Source organism: Zonotrichia leucophrys, chromosome 1A (assembly GCF_028769735.1).
Source record: "Zonotrichia leucophrys gambelii isolate GWCS_2022_RI chromosome 1A, RI_Zleu_2.0, whole genome shotgun sequence".
Taxonomy (NCBI): Eukaryota; Metazoa; Chordata; class Aves; order Passeriformes; family Passerellidae; genus Zonotrichia; species Zonotrichia leucophrys.
Genome location: NC_088170.1, coordinates 15,446,439 through 15,464,239, shown reverse-complemented (window position 1 = coordinate 15,464,239; position 17,801 = coordinate 15,446,439). Strand labels below are relative to the sequence as shown.

The window sequence follows — 17,801 nt, the reverse complement described above, 5'->3', positions numbered from 1 at the left end:
TAAGGGAGCCTGGCTGAAACTGTATCTTACTGCACAGCTCAGTTCTGGTGCTTTTTGGATAAACATTGTCATGAATTAATCCTTAAAGCTAAGAGAACCGAGATTATTCAGCCTGGAGAAGTTTTGGGGTGCCCTCACTGTGGCCTTGCAGTGCCTGAAGGGAGCCCACAGGAAAGATGGTGAGAGACTCTTGACAAGGGCCTGGAGTGACAGGACAGGGGGGAATGGCTTCACACTGACAGAGAGCAGGTTTAGATTGGATATTGGGCAGAAATTCTTTCCTGTGAAGATGGTGAGTGTGAAAAACACCAATCACTTGTCCTTAAAATTTTTAAAAGTTTAATAGTAATAAAATGGTTAAAAAAATAGTAACACAATGAGAGTAATAACAATTTGGACAAATTGAATTAGGACAATATGAGACAATAAAAACAAAGAGTTTTGGATGTCCACGTAGCATTTTCTGGGCATCACATGCCTGAAAAAGGACACCCGTTAACAGAGGATTAACTCTTAAAAACAACAGCCTGTTGCATATTCATACACCTCATACATGATGCATAAATTCCATTCAAACACAGGATTCTCTCTGGTCATCATCAACATCTTCCTCTGAATCCTAACAGCACCTTTGAGGCAGGAAGAAGTTCGCTTCTTCTGATAAGAGAGCAATAAATTCTTTTTCTCTGAAAGATTTAGGTGTCCTGTGGCTGCTATCTCGCTGCGAGTTCCTCCTTTTAAAAAAGAAGTATCTTATTATCATTGTTTCTGTTTTTACATTTTTTATAACCTAAAAATGTATTTAACACAGTACTTAAGAGAATTAATACATTTCTTTCTAACACAACACATATAATATTCATTTTAATATTTGCGAAAAGCCAATCATAAACTACATGCATTTTTCACAGTGAGGCCGTGGCACAGGGTGCCCAGAGCAGCTGTGGCTGCCCCTGGATCCCTGGCAGTGCCCAAGGCTGGGCTGGATGGGGCTCTGAGCCAGCTGGGACAGTGGCAGGTGTCCCTGCCCATGGCAGGGGTTGGAATTGGATGATCCGGACAATCCCTCCAACCCGCGGCAGTCTGTGATTACTCAGGCAGGTAACATAAGCGCAGGAGGGCGCTGGGGCGCGCTGCCCTCATACGGTTCCAGGACAGCCATGGCGGGGCGGGGCCGGGCGTGACGTCATGGGCGGGGCAGGACGTGACATCGCGGGGCGGGACAGGCGCTGTTCATCGCTGTTCGTGACGTCACGAGAGGGGCGGGGCCCGCACTGTGTGTGTCGTCACGAGGCGGGGCGGGCCCGGCGTGGTTTATCGCGGAGCGGGGCGGTGCCCGCGGTGTGTCGGGGCAGCGATGGGGGCACAGCTCAGCGTGGTGAGTGCAGGGGGGCGGCCGGGAGCGGGGTCCCTTCCTGCGCAGCCCCGGCCCCGCCCGCGGCGCTCCGGGCGGGGCGGTGTCCCGGGGTGTCCCCGCTGTCCGGGGCCGCGCGGTGCCGGGAGCCCCGTGGTGCTGCGGAGGCTCCGGGGCCGTCCCGCGGCTGCCGCGCCCTGGGCTGTGTTGGCGCCTGTGCCAGGGCGTTTTGCCCTCCCAGCCCCGCGGCTGTCTGTTCTCGTTATTGTTCCTGTTGTTATTGTTGGGGGCTCTGAACGCTTGTGGTGTTTTCCCCGTCGGGATAATTTCAGACTGTAGGTCTCGTGTGGCTGTGAAGAAGAAATTCTTCCCTGTGAGCGTAGTGAGGCCCTGGCACCGATTGGCCGGAGTTGTGGCTGCCCCATCCCTGGCCGTGTCCAAGGCCAGCTTGGATGGGGCTCTGAGCAGCTCGGGATGGTGGAAGCTGTCCCTGCCCGTGCTGTGGGAACGAGATGATCCTTAAGGTCGCTTCCAGCACAAACCATCCCCGGTGCTGTCTGTGGGCAGCGGGTCTGCAGCGCTGTCAGCTCCGCACGCATCGCTTCCCTCTTTGCCCAGCTGCCCCTTACGGATCTTTGCTCCGCTGCTCAAACACACTGCTCTCCGGGTTTGTGAGAGGGCTGGGTGGAGCTGCATTCAGCATGTGCTCATTTGGGTGCAGCTGCTCGTAAGGTGCATTGAACGGGGGGGATGAGGCTAAAGCTGCACAGGTGAAGGAATCCCGTTATCCTCTTGTTGGTGTGTGAAACAGATGAGAGGAGTCTGTTAGCTGCCATTCCTTCAGAGCCAGGGTGTGTGAAGCCGAGGGTACAGCGTGTCTCATGCCCAAGCAGGGTTTGGTTTGTGTGTTTGCAGGGCAGGGCAGCCTGTGAGCCTGTGTGCTGGACTGTGCTGTGCTCACCACGCCCGGCGCTGCAGTCTCCATGGCTTTTCTCTTTGTTATCACACAGGGCCCTTTTTCCATTAATAAAAATTCCTGCTCTGTTACTAATTCTGCCTTGTCTGTTTGCAAAGATTAGTGCAGCTGGAAATGATGAGTCACGAGGTCCCCATGTAGTGATTCCCAGGCCCTGTGGTCAGCCTGTTGCTCTCTGCTGCTGGAGACCTGATGCTGTGCAGTTATCTTCATTTACATCTTGGTCTGCCCTGTGGTGAGAGTATGTAGGCCACTTTTAACCCAGAGAATGTTTTTCTTAGCAAGCATGGCTTTTTCTAAGCATTCAGCCTTCAGTTCTTCCCCTTTTTTCTGCCCACCTGGTGATAGATCTGAGTAAGGGACTAAAATAACTTTCTGAATTAGGGGGTGTGCTCTGTCTTTCCAGGCCAAATCCCATGAGACTTGCACTAATTGACCATGAATAACAAATTGCTTTCCACGAGGTTAGTGCTGTGTTAAAATTATTTCTCATTGCCTGACAACAGCAGCTCTATTTTTTGGTTCATTTGAGATAGCCACATTTGGAAATAAAGCTGGTTTAACTTATTAATGTCTCATTTGAAACACCTGCTGCAAAGTCAGCTTGCTATTGCCTCCAGACCTCACTCACCTGTTAATTTCTCATTAAGGAGTTTACTTGCTGCTCTGTCACCTTGAACAGCTTCCCTCCCTCTGCCCTTTTTTGTGGCTCAATACCAAAATTTCTTCCCAGAGCTGCCGTAATCTGATGGATCTATGAGAGTTAAGGAATAATTTTCCTGTAAACTTCAGCTTCTTCAGAAACAACCTTTATGGAGCTATTTCAGTATTCCCAAATAAAAGTGAAAAGTGCAGTGTGTGTGGCATGGTGTCCCCTCAGGCTGTACACAGTGATGATACATTTTAAACCTGCACAGCAGCACTTTAGGAAAGAGAGAATTTATGCTGTCACACAGTTTTATTATTAATAATGTAGGAAGTTTTTATAGCCTCCTGAGGGACTGCCACAGTTGCACAAATGCTATACTAAAATAATGTTCAGGTCACTTTAAAATAAAATGAAAGTGAAAGCTAAGCAGGCAGAACTTGGAGCTCATTTTTTCTATTTTTGCTATAGTCAGGCTTTTCCTCTGTCGAAGTGTTCAATAATAAATTACTGAGTCAGAGAGGATTTTTATAAGTAGTTGTGCAGCTTATTCTCCTGCCCCAGTGTGAGGAGGGTGGTGTGGTATCAGAGCATAATCTGTTCCTGTCTTATAGGGCTTCAGAGGTGGGGAAAATGATGGTAAAGGCACACGAAGGGCTGTCCCTTGGCTGCGTCCTGCAGCGTAGCTGCTTTCCCAGGGAAGGGGAGCTGCTCTGCATGCAGGGCTCTGTGGGGGTGGGAGTGCCAGTGCCTGCCCCCAGACTCTGAACTGGAGGGTGTGTGCGTGGTGCCAGCACCCAGCAGCAGCGTGGTGTGGCTGCCAGAGAGAGAACGGGGTGTGTGCCACGTGTGAGACCCCAAATTATGGGGTGGTCTATGCTACAGTGGCCCCTGTGTCCAGATGGTAGCAGCTGGGGAGCCTGGAGAGTGGGCACACTCTGCCAGCTGCTGGGGGATCCACGTCATACAGGTGTGTGTGTGGAATTCCCACTCGTGGACCTTCATCCCAGTCGCTGGGTTCGGGAACAGGATGAGCCTGTCAGGGCTGTTTCTGGGTGTCTGGCTGTGTTGATCAGTGTGGTCTGCCACAGGCTTAGGCTGGATATTAGGGAAAGGTTCTTCCCCCAAAGGGTGGTTGGGCACTGGAGCTCCCCTGGGAATTGTCACAGCCCCAAGCCCGGCAGAGCGCAAGGAACATTTGGACAGCGTTCTCAGGGATTGTTGGGGTGTCCTGTGTGGAATTGGACTGGATGATGCTGATGGGCCCCTCTCAACTCAGGATATTCTGTGTGTATTTGGACACGTGTGATACGTGTGTCTGTGTGCCTGCTGGAGATGGGGATTCAGCCTCCCTGTCAGGGCACCTGGGGGTATGGAGCTGTGACAGCCTCACTTTGTGTCCAGCTGCCAGCCCTGTGCTGGTGTGCAAGTGCCTCAACCCAGGAGTGATGCTAGGTCTTCATAAAGCAAATCTGTGGGTTTGGGATTTTTTTTTTTTTTAACTAATGCTTCCTCTTCCTGCTCAAATAAACGTTTTGGTGGTTAGAGTGCCATGGCATGGCACCCTATTCCCTGTCACCCAAATAACTCATTCTGCACACGTCTCTGACACTGTTTCTGTGCTGCTGCAGTTGCGTCAGGTTGTGACATACCCAATATGGCTGATCTACACCACCTTCATGAGGTTCTTCAGGAATCCCCAGCCTGCCATTACCCTCAAGGACCCAGAAGTGAAGTATGCACTGAGGCTGATTGATAAGGAGGTAGGTGCATGTGCAGTGCTGAGCATGACCATGGGCACTGTGAAATGCTTACAGCTTCTGAAGCCTTGGGTGATGTCCCAACAGGGTGGATACTTTTGTCTTGAGGAAAGGACTTCTTTATAAAAGCTCTTTGTGTTGTGTAACTTGCAGTTCTGCAAGCAGCTTGTTTCCAAACAGCTTAGAGTGGGGAATGCTGCTTGGAAATGATCAGACTCACAGTGATGTGTGTCAGCAGAAATTCCCAAACTGTGCACCACTGACTGGCCTAAGGGACACAAGTCCTGCTGTCAGGCAGAGCAGGCAGCTTTTTCATGGTCAGTGGCGTTCAACAGCAGCTGCCAGAACTATGCTGGTTCCTGTTACTGTATCGATATACTGTAGTGTTTTCCAGGAAGAAAGGTGTTTAAGTCATGCAGTCCTGACAGTACCCAAGCTGTCTCAGCTTCTCTACTCTCTGTTAAAAGTAAAGCCTCCCAGTACAAAATTAAATGCTTGCTCAAGTGGGATACCAGAGGAAGGTCATGATGCTTTTGGGGGGATCTTGCCATCAGAAATTGGTAACTAAGCTTGTGGGAAGTGAGCCAAAGCCACCAAAGTTGAAAAGTCTAGGTTTCTATTGGATAAACACTATCAAAAGCATAAGAGAGATATCTTGGCTTCTCAGATGTAAAGTCACACCTGAGGAAATTTTTAGTGTTGTCTTTTTAAGGCTATGAGCTATTTAGAAATTTATTAGGAGACTTTGTACTGGAACAGAGCTTTGTTTGAGGTGCACTGGTGGCTTGGCTTTGACTGGTTCTGTCAAAGGAAACAAAAAATTACTGTCATTTTGAATCCTGGGTTTCTGGGAGCTGAGAGCTTCCCTGTGGCTTGGGCGGGGCTGCATTGCTGAATTTATCCCCCAGGTGTGCTGCAACCACACTGTTATTATAGACTTCCTACTTCTCATGAGGTCAGGAAAAGCTGAAAGAATTGGGATTGTTCAGCCTCAGAAGAGAAGGCTTTGGGGTGACCTCACTGTGCCCCTCCAGTGCCTGAAGGGAGCCCACAGGAAAGATGGAGAGAGACTCTTGACAAGGGCCAGGAGTGACAGGACAAGGGGGAATGGCTTCACACTGACAGAGAGCAGGTTTAGGTTGGATATGAGGGAGAAATTCTTCCTGTGAGGGTGGTGAGGCCCTGGCACAGGTTGCCCAGAGCAGCTGTGGCTGCCCCTGGATCCCTGGCAGTGTCCAAGGCCAGGCTGGATGGGGCTCTGAGCAAGCTGGGCTAGTGGGAGGCATCCCTGCCCATGGCAGGGGGTGGAACTGGGTGATCTTTATTGTCCCTTCCACCCAAATCCTTCTGTGATTGTGTGATGTGTCCAAATTGAGTCTGCCACACCTGTCTCTTGAACCGAGAAATTAGGAGTCTTGAGGCTGCTTCCTAGTGCATAGCATAGGAAAAATCTTTTATAATATAGTTAGGTGTGCTAATTTAGTTCATCCCTTAAAAAAGCAAACAACTTGAGTTTGGCTGGTTGTTTTTATAATGGTGTGCATAATTAATTTGTTGCCTTTCAGTGGCTTCTGCAAAGCACCAGCCTGCAAAAACTGTTCTTCAACTTTGCATTTGGCAAGGGTGGAAAACTCCTTGGCACTGCAGCTTGAGACAGAAGTGTGTGGCCAAGGGCTTCCAGGTGCTCAGGACAGTGCCAAAGGGGAGTGACCTTGTGCTGGAAGTGCATCCTGATCCAAGGCTGTCTGTAATCCAGCCTTGATGACACCTTGCAGGGTGACAGGCTCAGTGTCCTGGTTGTGTGACAGAGAGAGGCACAGACCTCTTGGTGTTGGGGATTCCCTGAACCTCCTAGTTTCTCACAATTGCCTCACCAAAATACCTGTGTTATTCACCTTCAGCTAAACTCTCTCGACTTTATGTGGTGAGGTGATCAAGTGGGAATTCAGAGCTTTGTTCTTTCTGCATACTGTTAAAGACAGCATAATAAAAATGCAGCATTATTGGCAAAAGCCAGTGATTTCCATACAGTGCTGAAATTTCCATACAGAAACAGCAGCAGTGTGAAGTCCACATTAGTTGTCGTTCTAAAGGAATTTTCAGTGGCAGTTACTGCTCCTGAATAGACATAAGTACAGAGAAGCCCTTTGGAGACTGCCAATCCATTCCCTTCTTCCTTCAGGATTTGCCTTAAAATGAGGTACTGTGAGGAAAATTTCATCAGTCTGACCATAGCAAGGGAAGATGAGTCAAACTGTGAGGAACAAATTTGTCTCTATTGGTTACTTCAAAAACAGTTAGGCAAACAAAATAAGGGTTATAAAATCCTTAAAAACAGAAAGTCACTGGATGAGGCATTAAGCTGTATGATGTTTCTTTCTGTCTTTTTCATTTTTTGCTGTGTTTTCCATTCCTATGAATATGACCTGATTTTTGAAACATAAAATTTACATAATATATGAAATAGTGTTCAGATACTTATTGCCAAAATTTTATTAAAGGTGTGACTTTCCTAGTAAAAATTAGAATAATTATCCCAGCAGGACTGGATATATTGTCATAATTTTGTTCATATCTAAACACAGTGCTCTTTTCAATTTTATTTACAGAATAATTCAATTGAATTAATTTACAATTAATTCAATTACAGGGAAAATACTTCAAGGACCTTACCATAGCAAAAGGAATCAGGTTGCTACTTCCATTGAAATGGTTAATTCATCTGAATTTGAGAGATGAAAATCAGAATACTTTGGCCTTGAACTCCTACATATTTAAACTTGAAATGAGAATTGAAGAGCTAATTAATTTATATCTTGTGACCTTCTCACAGAAGGAAGTGTAAATGTCCATAATATTTGGAAAATTATCATTAAGTCTTAATCTGCACACAGGTATTGTTAAGTGTCATTAATTCTTAATCCTGCAGGATGCCAGACTTGTCTTGTTTTAGAAGTGAAATCACAAACATTAAATCCCAACAGCAGAGCTGACTGTTCTGATTTTCCTTTTTCAGGAAGTTAGTCATGACACAAGGAGATTTCGATTTGCCCTCCCTTCCATGGAGCACGTTCTGGGTCTCCCTCTAGGTACGTTCCCTATGATTAATCCAAGTGTTGATGGCATTAATTACACTAAAAGAGATTTTGTGGGTTTTTTTTCCCTCTCTTTTGTATTTGGAATACTGCTCATGTGTCTGTTACTGGGAGCTCTGCAAGATTATCCTCATGCTGTGAGTAATCTGAAGTGCAGAGTATGTGAGTGGACATCCAGCTTGTTTCTGTGGAGAGTGGAGGAGCAAACACAGGTCTTCACTTGTACTTTTCCAGCCTCAGCTTTCCAGCATGTGTTATTCCTGTGGGGCTGAATCCCTGCAGTCCCCTTCCATTCCCCTTCCATGCCCTGGGGCACCACTCTCATCCACTTCTCCTCTAACATATGTGGTTTACCAGATGATCTACTCACTTCTGAATTTCATGGAAGGTTTGAATCACCCAGGGGTGGCTGTTTCCAAAGGCCCTGCCACGTGGTGTGGTGCCTTCCATAACAGCTTAGTGCCATTGTTTCCTCCTGCTTGTATAAAGAGCTTTTAACTGTGGCTTGTGTTTAATAGGACTTCTGCTTTAACAAGCTGCTGCAGTGATCCATGGCTCCTGAGCTTTGTGGTTGTTGTCAGCACCTTTTCCAGGTGTTAAGCTCCATCTTCTTTGGGGTGTTAAAAAATCTCTTGATCTTTTTAATAGCCATGAAAGCAAAGCTCCTTTCCCTGGCTTGTCCAAAATGATCATTGAGGAATTGTTTGCAGGGTAAGGCTTGGGAAGCAGAGAGAGCTGAAAGCTGCAGGAGATGGAAAAGCAGCTGGGAGCAGCAGAGCAGTTGGGTGGCAGATGCTGTTTGGTCCAGCACCAGCTTTTGTCTTTTATCACCAAAACCACTGAAAGCTTCATTCTGAGGGAGGGGGTTGTATGTGGCCCCATGCAGAGGCTGCCAGCTTATGTCCTGTCAGGGTGGGGTGAAGCTCTGACAGGTGAGGGCATAAGGCACGTTTTCTCTCTGGGAGGGGCACCTTTTCTGCTCTGTAGCAGTTCTTGTGGGGTGTGCCCCAGCAGCAGCCCCAGGCTGACAGTCTGCAGGGGCCACCAGGGCTCTGTGGCCTGCAGCCTCTTCTGCCCTAGAGAAGGAACAGGAGCTCCCCGCTGCAGCTCCCTCCAGGTGTGCCCTAGCAGGATGTCTGTAGGCTCTGCTGGGAGGGTTACTGGAGTATGATGTCCCTGTACAGCTCCAGGTGAGTGATGGTTGCTCATTCCTCAAGTCACCAGGTAGCACATCTTCCCTCACCTAGCACTTTGTAATCCTTCTGAAGTAAGGAATTAAGCATGCCTGAAGGATCAGCTGCTTCTGAAGGTAGTGTAATATGGTCGTTATGATCATTTGCAAACCAGTTCCTGGTAAAATCCCCTCTGTTGTCCTCCCATAACAGGCAGAGGAGCTGTGCCATCATTGGAGATGCTTTGTTCTGTTGACCTAATGGTGAAAAAAACCCCAAAATTCAAAACCTCTCCTTCCCCTCCTGGGTAACCTTCACTTAGGTGCCTTTAGAATAATGAAAATTTATGGGAAAACCTTCCATAGAAGTTGGTTATTTTCTTGCTTTTTTCAGAAAAAAAATATGAGAAGACATTGAGAAAAGAAACTGTTGTAGAGAGCTCAGAGGATGTGTGACAGATGGAAACGTGGTTGCTGCATTCGCATGTTAAGCTGGAGGAATAGCAGGGTTAGAAAAGTGCTTTGTGTCTGGGCAGCCTCAGCAAAGGCAGCTGGAGAGCTCCTGGAGGATGTGAGGGATCTGTGGTCAAAGCAAGAACAGTTACAAACTCAACTTTAACTAAACTTTACAGCTAATACATTGATAAAGATGTGTGAACAGCATTTGGCAGTTCTCCCCTCCTGGGTCCCTTTTATTTGCCTATGCAGGGGGGACAAATCCCATCTTTTGAAAGATCTCAGGTACAGTTCAGGCTTTGGTAAATGTAAATGCATGAAGTTATGACTGACACACAGAATGAGCAATGGAGTTGTCTGTCCTTCCAGGTAGATCTGTGCATGGCTAACAGCTCTGGCAAGGGGTGGCAGTGTCAGGAAAATAGGAAAGGAAGAAATGATCCCCCAAAATAAGGTAGTTAGAGCTTAGAAGCTGCATTTCAGCACATCCACTGAACGAAAAATCTTGTGAAAGAAAATTAGTTTTTGGGTTTTTTTCCCTGCAATAGGGCAGCACATCTACCTGTCTGCACGGATTGATGGAGCTCTGGTTGTCAGACCTTACACTCCAGTTTCCAGTGATGATGACAAGGGCTTTGTGGATCTTGTTGTCAAGGTGAGATGTCATGCTCTGTTCCCAGGCTGGGCAACTTCTGAATCTCCTTTACAGTGCCTTTATGTGAAGTTTGGTGTGCTGGTTCTCTTCAGGAATGTGCCAATACCTAAAAGTCCACATGGCATTCTGCAGGCACTTCTTTAGTGAGCGTGTCTCATGAGATGCTGCATCATTTGCACCCTCTGTGTAGACCTGCAGATGTTCATATGCTTTTTAATCCTTCTGGAATAAGGAATTAACCTTGCCTGAATGGGCAGATGCTCTGAAGCTAATGGAACTTGGTCATTATGATCACTGAGAGTGATGATCATTATCATTACCAATCCTGGCAGTGGGAATGATTGATTTAATTGGTAAGAATGTGATTTTTTTAACTCTTGTGATAATACACTTTTGTTTTTCCTCTTGGTAGCTTGACTACCTGTCATTTAAAGCTGTTATTAATATCTGTGCAGGATTTTTTCTTAGAGTTTTGGTCTTAGGAATCAGTGTTTTGAGTTTTTTCTTTATTTTTCTAGCCCCTTTTAAAATTGGGTGTAAATTGTGTCGATTTTTATCAATATTTTCTGTGTTGCAGAACTACAGTGGAAAAATCACTGGTCTCTGTCCAAAAATTGGGGGAGAAGTGGCATTTTGATCTTTTGTCAGTCAGACATTGCATTTCTTTATGGAGTAACTGTGTTCTTTGCATGAGGAGTATTTGTACATAAAAATTTGAAGGGCAAATACTCTTCTCTGGGCTGTGAGACTGAATTGCTTTGTTACTGTTTTTGACAGGTCTACTTCAGAGGTGTCCATCCCAAGTTTCCTGATGGGGGGAAGATGTCTCAATACTTGGACAGCCTGAAAATAGGGGACACCATTGACTTCAGAGGACCAAGTGGCCTCCTTGTGTACAAAGGAAAAGGCAAGGCTGGTTTTGAATATAGAATTTACCCAGAGTAAACAGTACAGGAAAAATGTCTTATTACTATAGAAGTGCTTTTTATTGATGCTGTTCTCAAGTAAGGGATGGGTTTTTTCCATGCTTATATAGGCACAGTTTATACACTGACAAAAACACTGGGTACTTGCACTGTTCACTGCTAACTTCCCAAGTAAAAATGAACTTTGAGTAGGCATTGCTTTTATGTCAGTGTAAAATATCCTCTGTTAGTATAATGCAGTCACTAATGTGTCACAAAAACCTTCTGGTAGTTTTGTGTGAAGCAGAACTCTGACACGTGGTTTTCCAGAGCTTTGTATGTAGCATTCATGTTATTCTGGATGAAGAGAGCTGTGAATACAGCCCAACACTTTGGGAAGCTTCAGACTCTGTGTTTGGCTCAAAAAGAGAAAAATTAAAAAAAAAAAAACCCCATGGTACATATTTTATGTTTTTCTTTAAAATAATCTGCTCAGGGAAAATAAACTCTCTGAGCAGATCAATTCCTTTGTGTAGAGCTGTTTCCAGAATCTGGGCCTGTGAATGTCACTGGGGGTGTGGGATGGGAGCAAATTGAAATACAGGTGGTGTGTATGTAGGCTGTGATCAGGGATAAGTCATAACCACTGTCAGTGTCTGATGGTACCACCTCGTGTCCTAAAACCACCTGTCAGGATTGCTCTAATTCAGGACACCCTCACCTTTTCCCTTCTCTGGGAGGGAAGGGTGGCAGGGCTGAAATGAAGTCAATTGAGCAGAATGTGCTGGAAAGGGGTAACGGGAGGTGTTTCCTGCTTGCCTCAGTGTTTTCCATCTCTTTCTCTCTTCAGGCAAGTTTGCTATTCGGCCAGAAAAGAAAGCTGAACCAGTTACCAAGACAGTGAAGTACGTGGGGATGATTGCAGGGGGCACTGGTAGGTACCTGTAAGGATTCATCTGTGGTTTCTGACAGCTGCTAGATGCATTTCCTTACATCTTCCCACTTGTCCCTTCTTTTACTCCCCATCCTCACATCACTGACCTGCCTCTGTCCCCCAGGGATAACACCTATGCTGCAGATCATTCGAGCAATCATAAAGGACAAAGATGACCCCACCATTTGCCAGCTGCTGTTTGCTAATCAGGTAATTCTGTCCTTTTTTTCTGTTTGTGGTGTTTTACTTACCTAGCAGGACTCCGCTCAGCAAATGAAATCATAGAGATACAAACCCTGAGGGAAGAAGTGAACTGAAGTGTTGGAAACCTCCCATATAAAAGTACAGTGATAAATTGAGGGTTTAGCATTACTACAGAAAGGATTGCTAATGTTTGCCTTCCTGTGACTCATTGCTCTGTTTCTAATCCAGTTTATGAATGTTAAAGCCCTGCATTCCTTTGTGCAAGTTGTTAATGTTTTGGGCAGACTTTCAGAGCTGTCTCTCTCAGTGGAAACATGAAAGGGGTGGATATTTGTCTCCTCCAGCAATTTCAACTCTCCAGCTTTGCAGCAGTAATTGTCTGTGGAATCTTTCTGTCTGAGGACATCTTGGGTGAGGCTAAAACTAACTGTGGTCTCCAGCAGCTCCCTCAGTTACAGAGCTATGATTCTTCTTGGCTGTATGCTTTTATTTCCAGCCCTTGTGTCAGTTTTTCACTGCTTCTCCTGCTCCTTGAGGTGTGGCATCCTGCAAGCTGGCCAGAGGGAAACTCTCATCCATGGAATCCTTACAAAAGAGATTTCTTGGAAAAGCCAAGTGTTGGTGTGCTGCTGGGCAGTACCCCTTCTGGGCCTGATGTTCTTCTGCTGTGACTCTTTCTGCTTTTTAATTTCTCCCTCTAATTAATATTTGTGTTTGCATTGAGTCCTTATTTGCGGTGAACTTCACTTCATGCTTGTGGTTTTTAGCTTCTTTAGGCTCTCCTCTATTTTTCTTCTCATATTCAGTGTGTGCTCATTCATTTGTGCCATTTTTGTGCTACGAGAAAGATGAGAGGGACTCTTGTCAAGGGCCTGGAGTAACAGGACAGGGGGCAATGGCTTCACACTGACAGAGAGCAGGGTTAGATTGGATATGAGGAAGAAATTGTTCCCTGTGAGGCTCTGGCATAGGTTGCTCAGAGAAGCTGTGGCTGTCCCTGGATGCCTGGCAGTGTCCAAGGTCAGGCTGGATGGGGCTCTGAGCATCCTGAGGGGTGGAGCTGGATGGGCTTTAAGGTCCCTTCCAGCCCAGGCAGTTCTGTGATAGCTGAGTTGTAGCCTGAGGTGGTTCTGCCCAGGAGCTACAATCCAAGTGCTGAGATTCCCTGTTCTGAGGAGCCCTGCCAGTGCTCTCTGCTGCTGGCTGGAGCCCTTGGATTTGGCAAAAAGTGCAGTGGTATCAGGGCAGGAGGGCCAGGATTTGCTGGGAATGATTCAGAATGGCTAACACAGGGCTGAAGCTGCTTTAGTAGCATGGGAAGCCCAGTGCAGATGGGAGGGAGAGCCTGGGAAACAGTTCCCTCCCTGTTACCTATGGAAACATCAGTACCTGGTTTTAAAGAGTCCTTGCACCCAGTAACTCCACAAATAGGAAGCAGTTATTTTTAAAAATATTTTAAAGTGTTTAAAACAATGTACATGGGCTCCTAGTGTGCTTCTGGCTGGCACACTTTGAGTTGGCCAGAGCCAGTAGGAGTTTTTCTGGAGCCCCCACAGCTGCAGATCCAGGAATAGCACCTTCTCTGGAATAGCTGCTGCACATTCCTCCTTATGCCCACAGTTATGGACTTAGTGGTGACCTCTGTGCCAAATTACTATGGCTGCAGGGGATGGCAGCACTTTCAGTCCCTGCCCTTTTCCTTCCTGCCCAGACTGCAGCTGCTCTGAGGGAAATAAGGCTTTCCTTTGGCCTTCAGTGATGCTGCATCAGGGAGGAGCCAAACTTGATACCCTGAGTAATGTTTATTGTTCCAACCAGAACTTGATACCCTTTTGGTTGTTCACTCCACATGCTTTTTAAAAGCCAAGCAGTCTCCATATGGCAATGCTGAATATACTTGAATTGATGAAGGTGAAAAAACTGGCATTTCCCTGTCTGAATGGCAGAGTATGAAGGGGCAGGGAGATATTTCTGTGCAGCCATGATTAGTTTTATGATGTGTGCTAAAAGGGGCTTTATTTTTCGGATTCCCTGATTAAGTGATGGTTCTGCTTTGTTTTATTTTTAGAGGGAAGGCATTGCATGGTCAGGATTTGGAAAGTTATGAGCCTTCTATTAGCTCTGCCACAGGCTAGGCATGAGAATAACTTGGGTTTGGCCTCTTCAGCCTTTGAAATGGAGTTGAACCATCTCTTCCATCTGTCAGGGCTGTGCAGTAGCTGCTGCTGTGTGGCCATATGAGGGCTGCACTCACATGCAGGGTGTGATCACTGTTTCTCTGTCCTGCAGACTGAGAAGGATATCCTGTTACGTTCCGAGCTCGATGAGATCCAGGCGCAGAATCCCGCGCGCTTCAAGTGCTGGTACACGCTGGACACGGCGCCTGAAAGTAAGACCTGGAGTGCCACTGCTTGTGAGACTCAGGGGCCTCAGTGTGCTTTACAGGAGACCTGCTGTGCCATGGGTGTATTTCTGAGCTCCATGGTTCATTTCTTAGTGCATTCATTGCTTAGTGAATGTCTGAGCAGCCTCATTCTCCACACAGGGATGCACACAGGCTCCAAGTGTTTCCAAAGCTCTCCTCAGGCCAGTGGCAGTGCAGTGTTCCTCCCATGGCTACGCCTGCAGATTTACCATTGTCTCCTGTAGAGGGTGACCTTCTTTCCTCCTTCCCCACAGGCATAAATACAACATGTTATCCTTGTGTTTGGAGCCTGCTCTGAGGCAGCTGCAGTGCCAGAGGCAGTGTGGAGCTCATGGGCACAGATCCCTGCCTAAGCTTGCTGAACAAGCTTGAGGAAGAGAAGGCTAAACAGTGTCATTCCTTGTGGCTTTCCTTCCTTACCATTCCTTGTTATGCCCACCCACATCAAATTGACACTCGTATTCAGTGGGAGTTTAGGGCAGAGAAGGAAAAGCCATATCTACCTCCTCTTCCTTGTGACCAAGAGTACACCTCTGGTATGTTGAGGGAAGGCTCTGTTTCTGTTGTGTCACCACTGTAATCAGTGTTCTCCTGCAATTTCTGATTGCCCTTTCTTCTTTGGGGAAATCATCAACTGATCTTACCAGTTGGGATAAGAGTTCCTCCTTGGACCTCCTCGAGACTGTTCTGCAAACTTTCATATGTGTGTAATATATGAAGCCTGACCAAAACTGGGATAAAAAAGTGTGTCAGTCTTATGGTGCCCAAAAGTTTGGGGCAGCAGCAGCACAGGTTTGTTCTGTATCCTGGGCTGGGGATGTGATGGTTAACCTGAATCCCAGTAAAACTGTCTCTCACTGCAAGTGTTCCAACTGGGAACAACTTAATCAGAAGGATTTCTCCTTTCTAAAGTGATTTGTATCTCTCTTTTCCTTCTTTTTACCGCATTCCCCTTCCCCTACTTTCATTTTCTTTTAACAGATTGGGATTACAGCCAAGGATTTGTGAACCAAGAGATGATCAGAGACCACCTGCCCCCACCTCAGAATGATGTTCTGATCCTCATGTGTGGACCTCCTCCGATGATCCAGTATGCCTGCATTCCCAACCTGGACAAACTGGGCTATGCCAAGGACATGAGGTTCTCCTTCTAAACATGACTGTTATTCAGGGATCTTGTGTAGAAGGGAAGGAAAAAGAAAAAAAAATTAATGGGGAACAGGACAAAGTTACAGAGGTGGCTGATGCACAGTGCTGGGAAAATACATTTACATTAAAAATGCTTCATATTTTGAAGTGCTTCATATTTTGAAATGCTTACTCTCTGGCAAGTAAGACACATAACTGTGCTAAACCTGTGTGTGGAGAGGTGATGATGCCTCGTGCTGTGTTGTGTGCTCCATGTCCAGGGAGGACAGTGCAGCTGCTCAGGGCAGCACACACTCACTTATGCTTTTTCTTAGTGCTGTAATAAAGTGGCAGTAATATCCTACTTCCTAACACTGTGCATACCCAGGATTTTATTCAGTGTGAACTATGAAAGCAATGACAAGTGTTGGATTATTCACCTTGCTTATGCCAAATTGTAATCCTTACAGAGCTCTGAGGGCCAGGAGTGTTTGCCTTGTACTCATAACCTTTGCAACATCAGTTTAAAGATGCTTGTTAAGTTGAAGGATGCCAATGAACATTTATGGCTGAAGGTGTTGCAGCTGCCTCATAATCAAAACAGAGAGGTAGGCAGTGATAAAAAATTGGTTTCCTTTGTATTTTGGAATAGACTTTCTGAAGTGCAAACACTTTTCCATCTGGTCACAGTTCTCATCCCTGGGCAATGAAAGAAACTACAGAAGGTGGCTTTGGGTACTGTTCCAAAAGTACCTTGAATTTTTTGCTTGATAATGTGTGGGATACTGAAAAAAATTATTAATTTTGTATTTACTCCTAAGTACCAGGCGATGGCATAGGAGTACAAAAGCAGTTCTTCTGCATGCCCTGTGCAGTGAAAGAAAATGCTGGGTGGAAACTGGATGAGATTTCCTCGTTAATTGTTTCCCAGAGGTGGGTTTGGGCTGAAGGGAGCCCAGGTTTCATTGCCAGGGGTTTGGGCAGGCAGCCCTGCTCTGGGTGCAGTAGCACCCGATTGCCTCCGTGTCTCAATCAGGCAAAGCTCCCCAGGGTTTGCTTGGGAAGGATGCATGGAAACAGCCTTAAATCACCAAACTGACAGCAAATTCAAGTGTCTCACTGAGTCTAAAACTGTTTCCTAGAAGCTGTTTACTACAGCTTCAATTCTTATTTTTTAATATCCTTTTTTTACAGCAGCCTTTTACCTAGTTTTTAGGACACTGCAGGCATCTTGTGTGCCCAACCTTCTGCTTCTGACCAGCAGAGATGCTGCTGCTGAGGTTAGAGGTGTCCTGCATGGAGTGTAGGGAACTAAAAACCTTGTTCTGGTGATGACATCAGAGTGACTGGAAGGGTATTTAGTCATGTGTGAAGTACTGTGGGTGCTGAGGTAGCTACAGGTGTCAATGTACAATAGCAATTTTTTAAAGGCTGGGTAGGGATTCAAGGTTATAGCTCACTGTGTTTTCTTTTGTGCCACTACAATTGGTGGGTACTGTGTATTTAAAAAGTTCACTTTTCAGCAAGAATTAAAAAGCAAAGATACTACAGTTAATTTAAGGAACCTCAACTAGATAATACTGTTATTAATTTTATTAATTTGACATTTGCCTCAAGTCTTGAATTTTTTGATGTGTGTTTCTGAAACTTGTTCTTTAATACTATGCTCCAAAGTTGAAATACTACTCAATTTTTCAAGTTTTAGTCCCTTTCTTGGAAGGCAAAAAGCAGAAATATGAGAGAAGTGGTCTTGCTGCTGGTCTGTATCACTGTGGGATATGCATAGATTTTTTCTTTATTGTATTTGCCAAGGTCATTCTCATCCTTTTTTATCCTGAATAAAGTTTTGAAAAGCTGAGTTTCATGAGAACTGGTTCATATTTTGATTATTCTTAACTTGGAGTTTCCCTTGGCACTGAAATCAGTGGGTAAATCTAACATGTCCTTGAAGGGCCCTAAGATCCAAGATGGCTGTCACCAGTTCCCTCAGGATCTGTTCATTTAAAAACTTCAGGTTTAATTTGCCAGACTTAAAGTTTTGGCTATTTCATGATCAAAACAACAAGAAATCTGTGAAACTTAACTGAAGCTG

The 17,801-nt window shown here is 45.9% G+C and overlaps 1 protein-coding gene across 2 annotated transcripts; it reads left to right on the top strand.

Annotated features, from left to right (window-relative positions):
* Window positions 1–1,266: 1,266 nt before the first annotated feature.
* Window positions 1,267–17,567, top strand: LOC135441896 (NADH-cytochrome b5 reductase 3-like). Of its 2 annotated transcripts, none has more exons than XM_064701460.1 (9): window positions 1,267–1,378; window positions 4,608–4,739; window positions 7,753–7,825; window positions 10,007–10,113; window positions 10,891–11,020; window positions 11,869–11,952; window positions 12,077–12,162; window positions 14,446–14,545; window positions 15,563–17,567. In XM_064701460.1, the coding sequence occupies exons 1-9, from the start codon at window positions 1,358–1,360 to the stop codon at window positions 15,733–15,735; spliced, it is 906 nt and encodes a 301-aa protein (XP_064557530.1). In that variant the 5' UTR covers window positions 1,267–1,357; the 3' UTR covers window positions 15,736–17,567. The 2 variants fall into 2 exon arrangements, with proteins under 2 accessions (XP_064557530.1, XP_064557526.1); XM_064701456.1 differs by having other exon boundaries at window positions 10,891–11,025; window positions 11,874–11,952; window positions 15,563–15,844.
* Window positions 17,568–17,801: the final 234 nt, after the last annotated feature.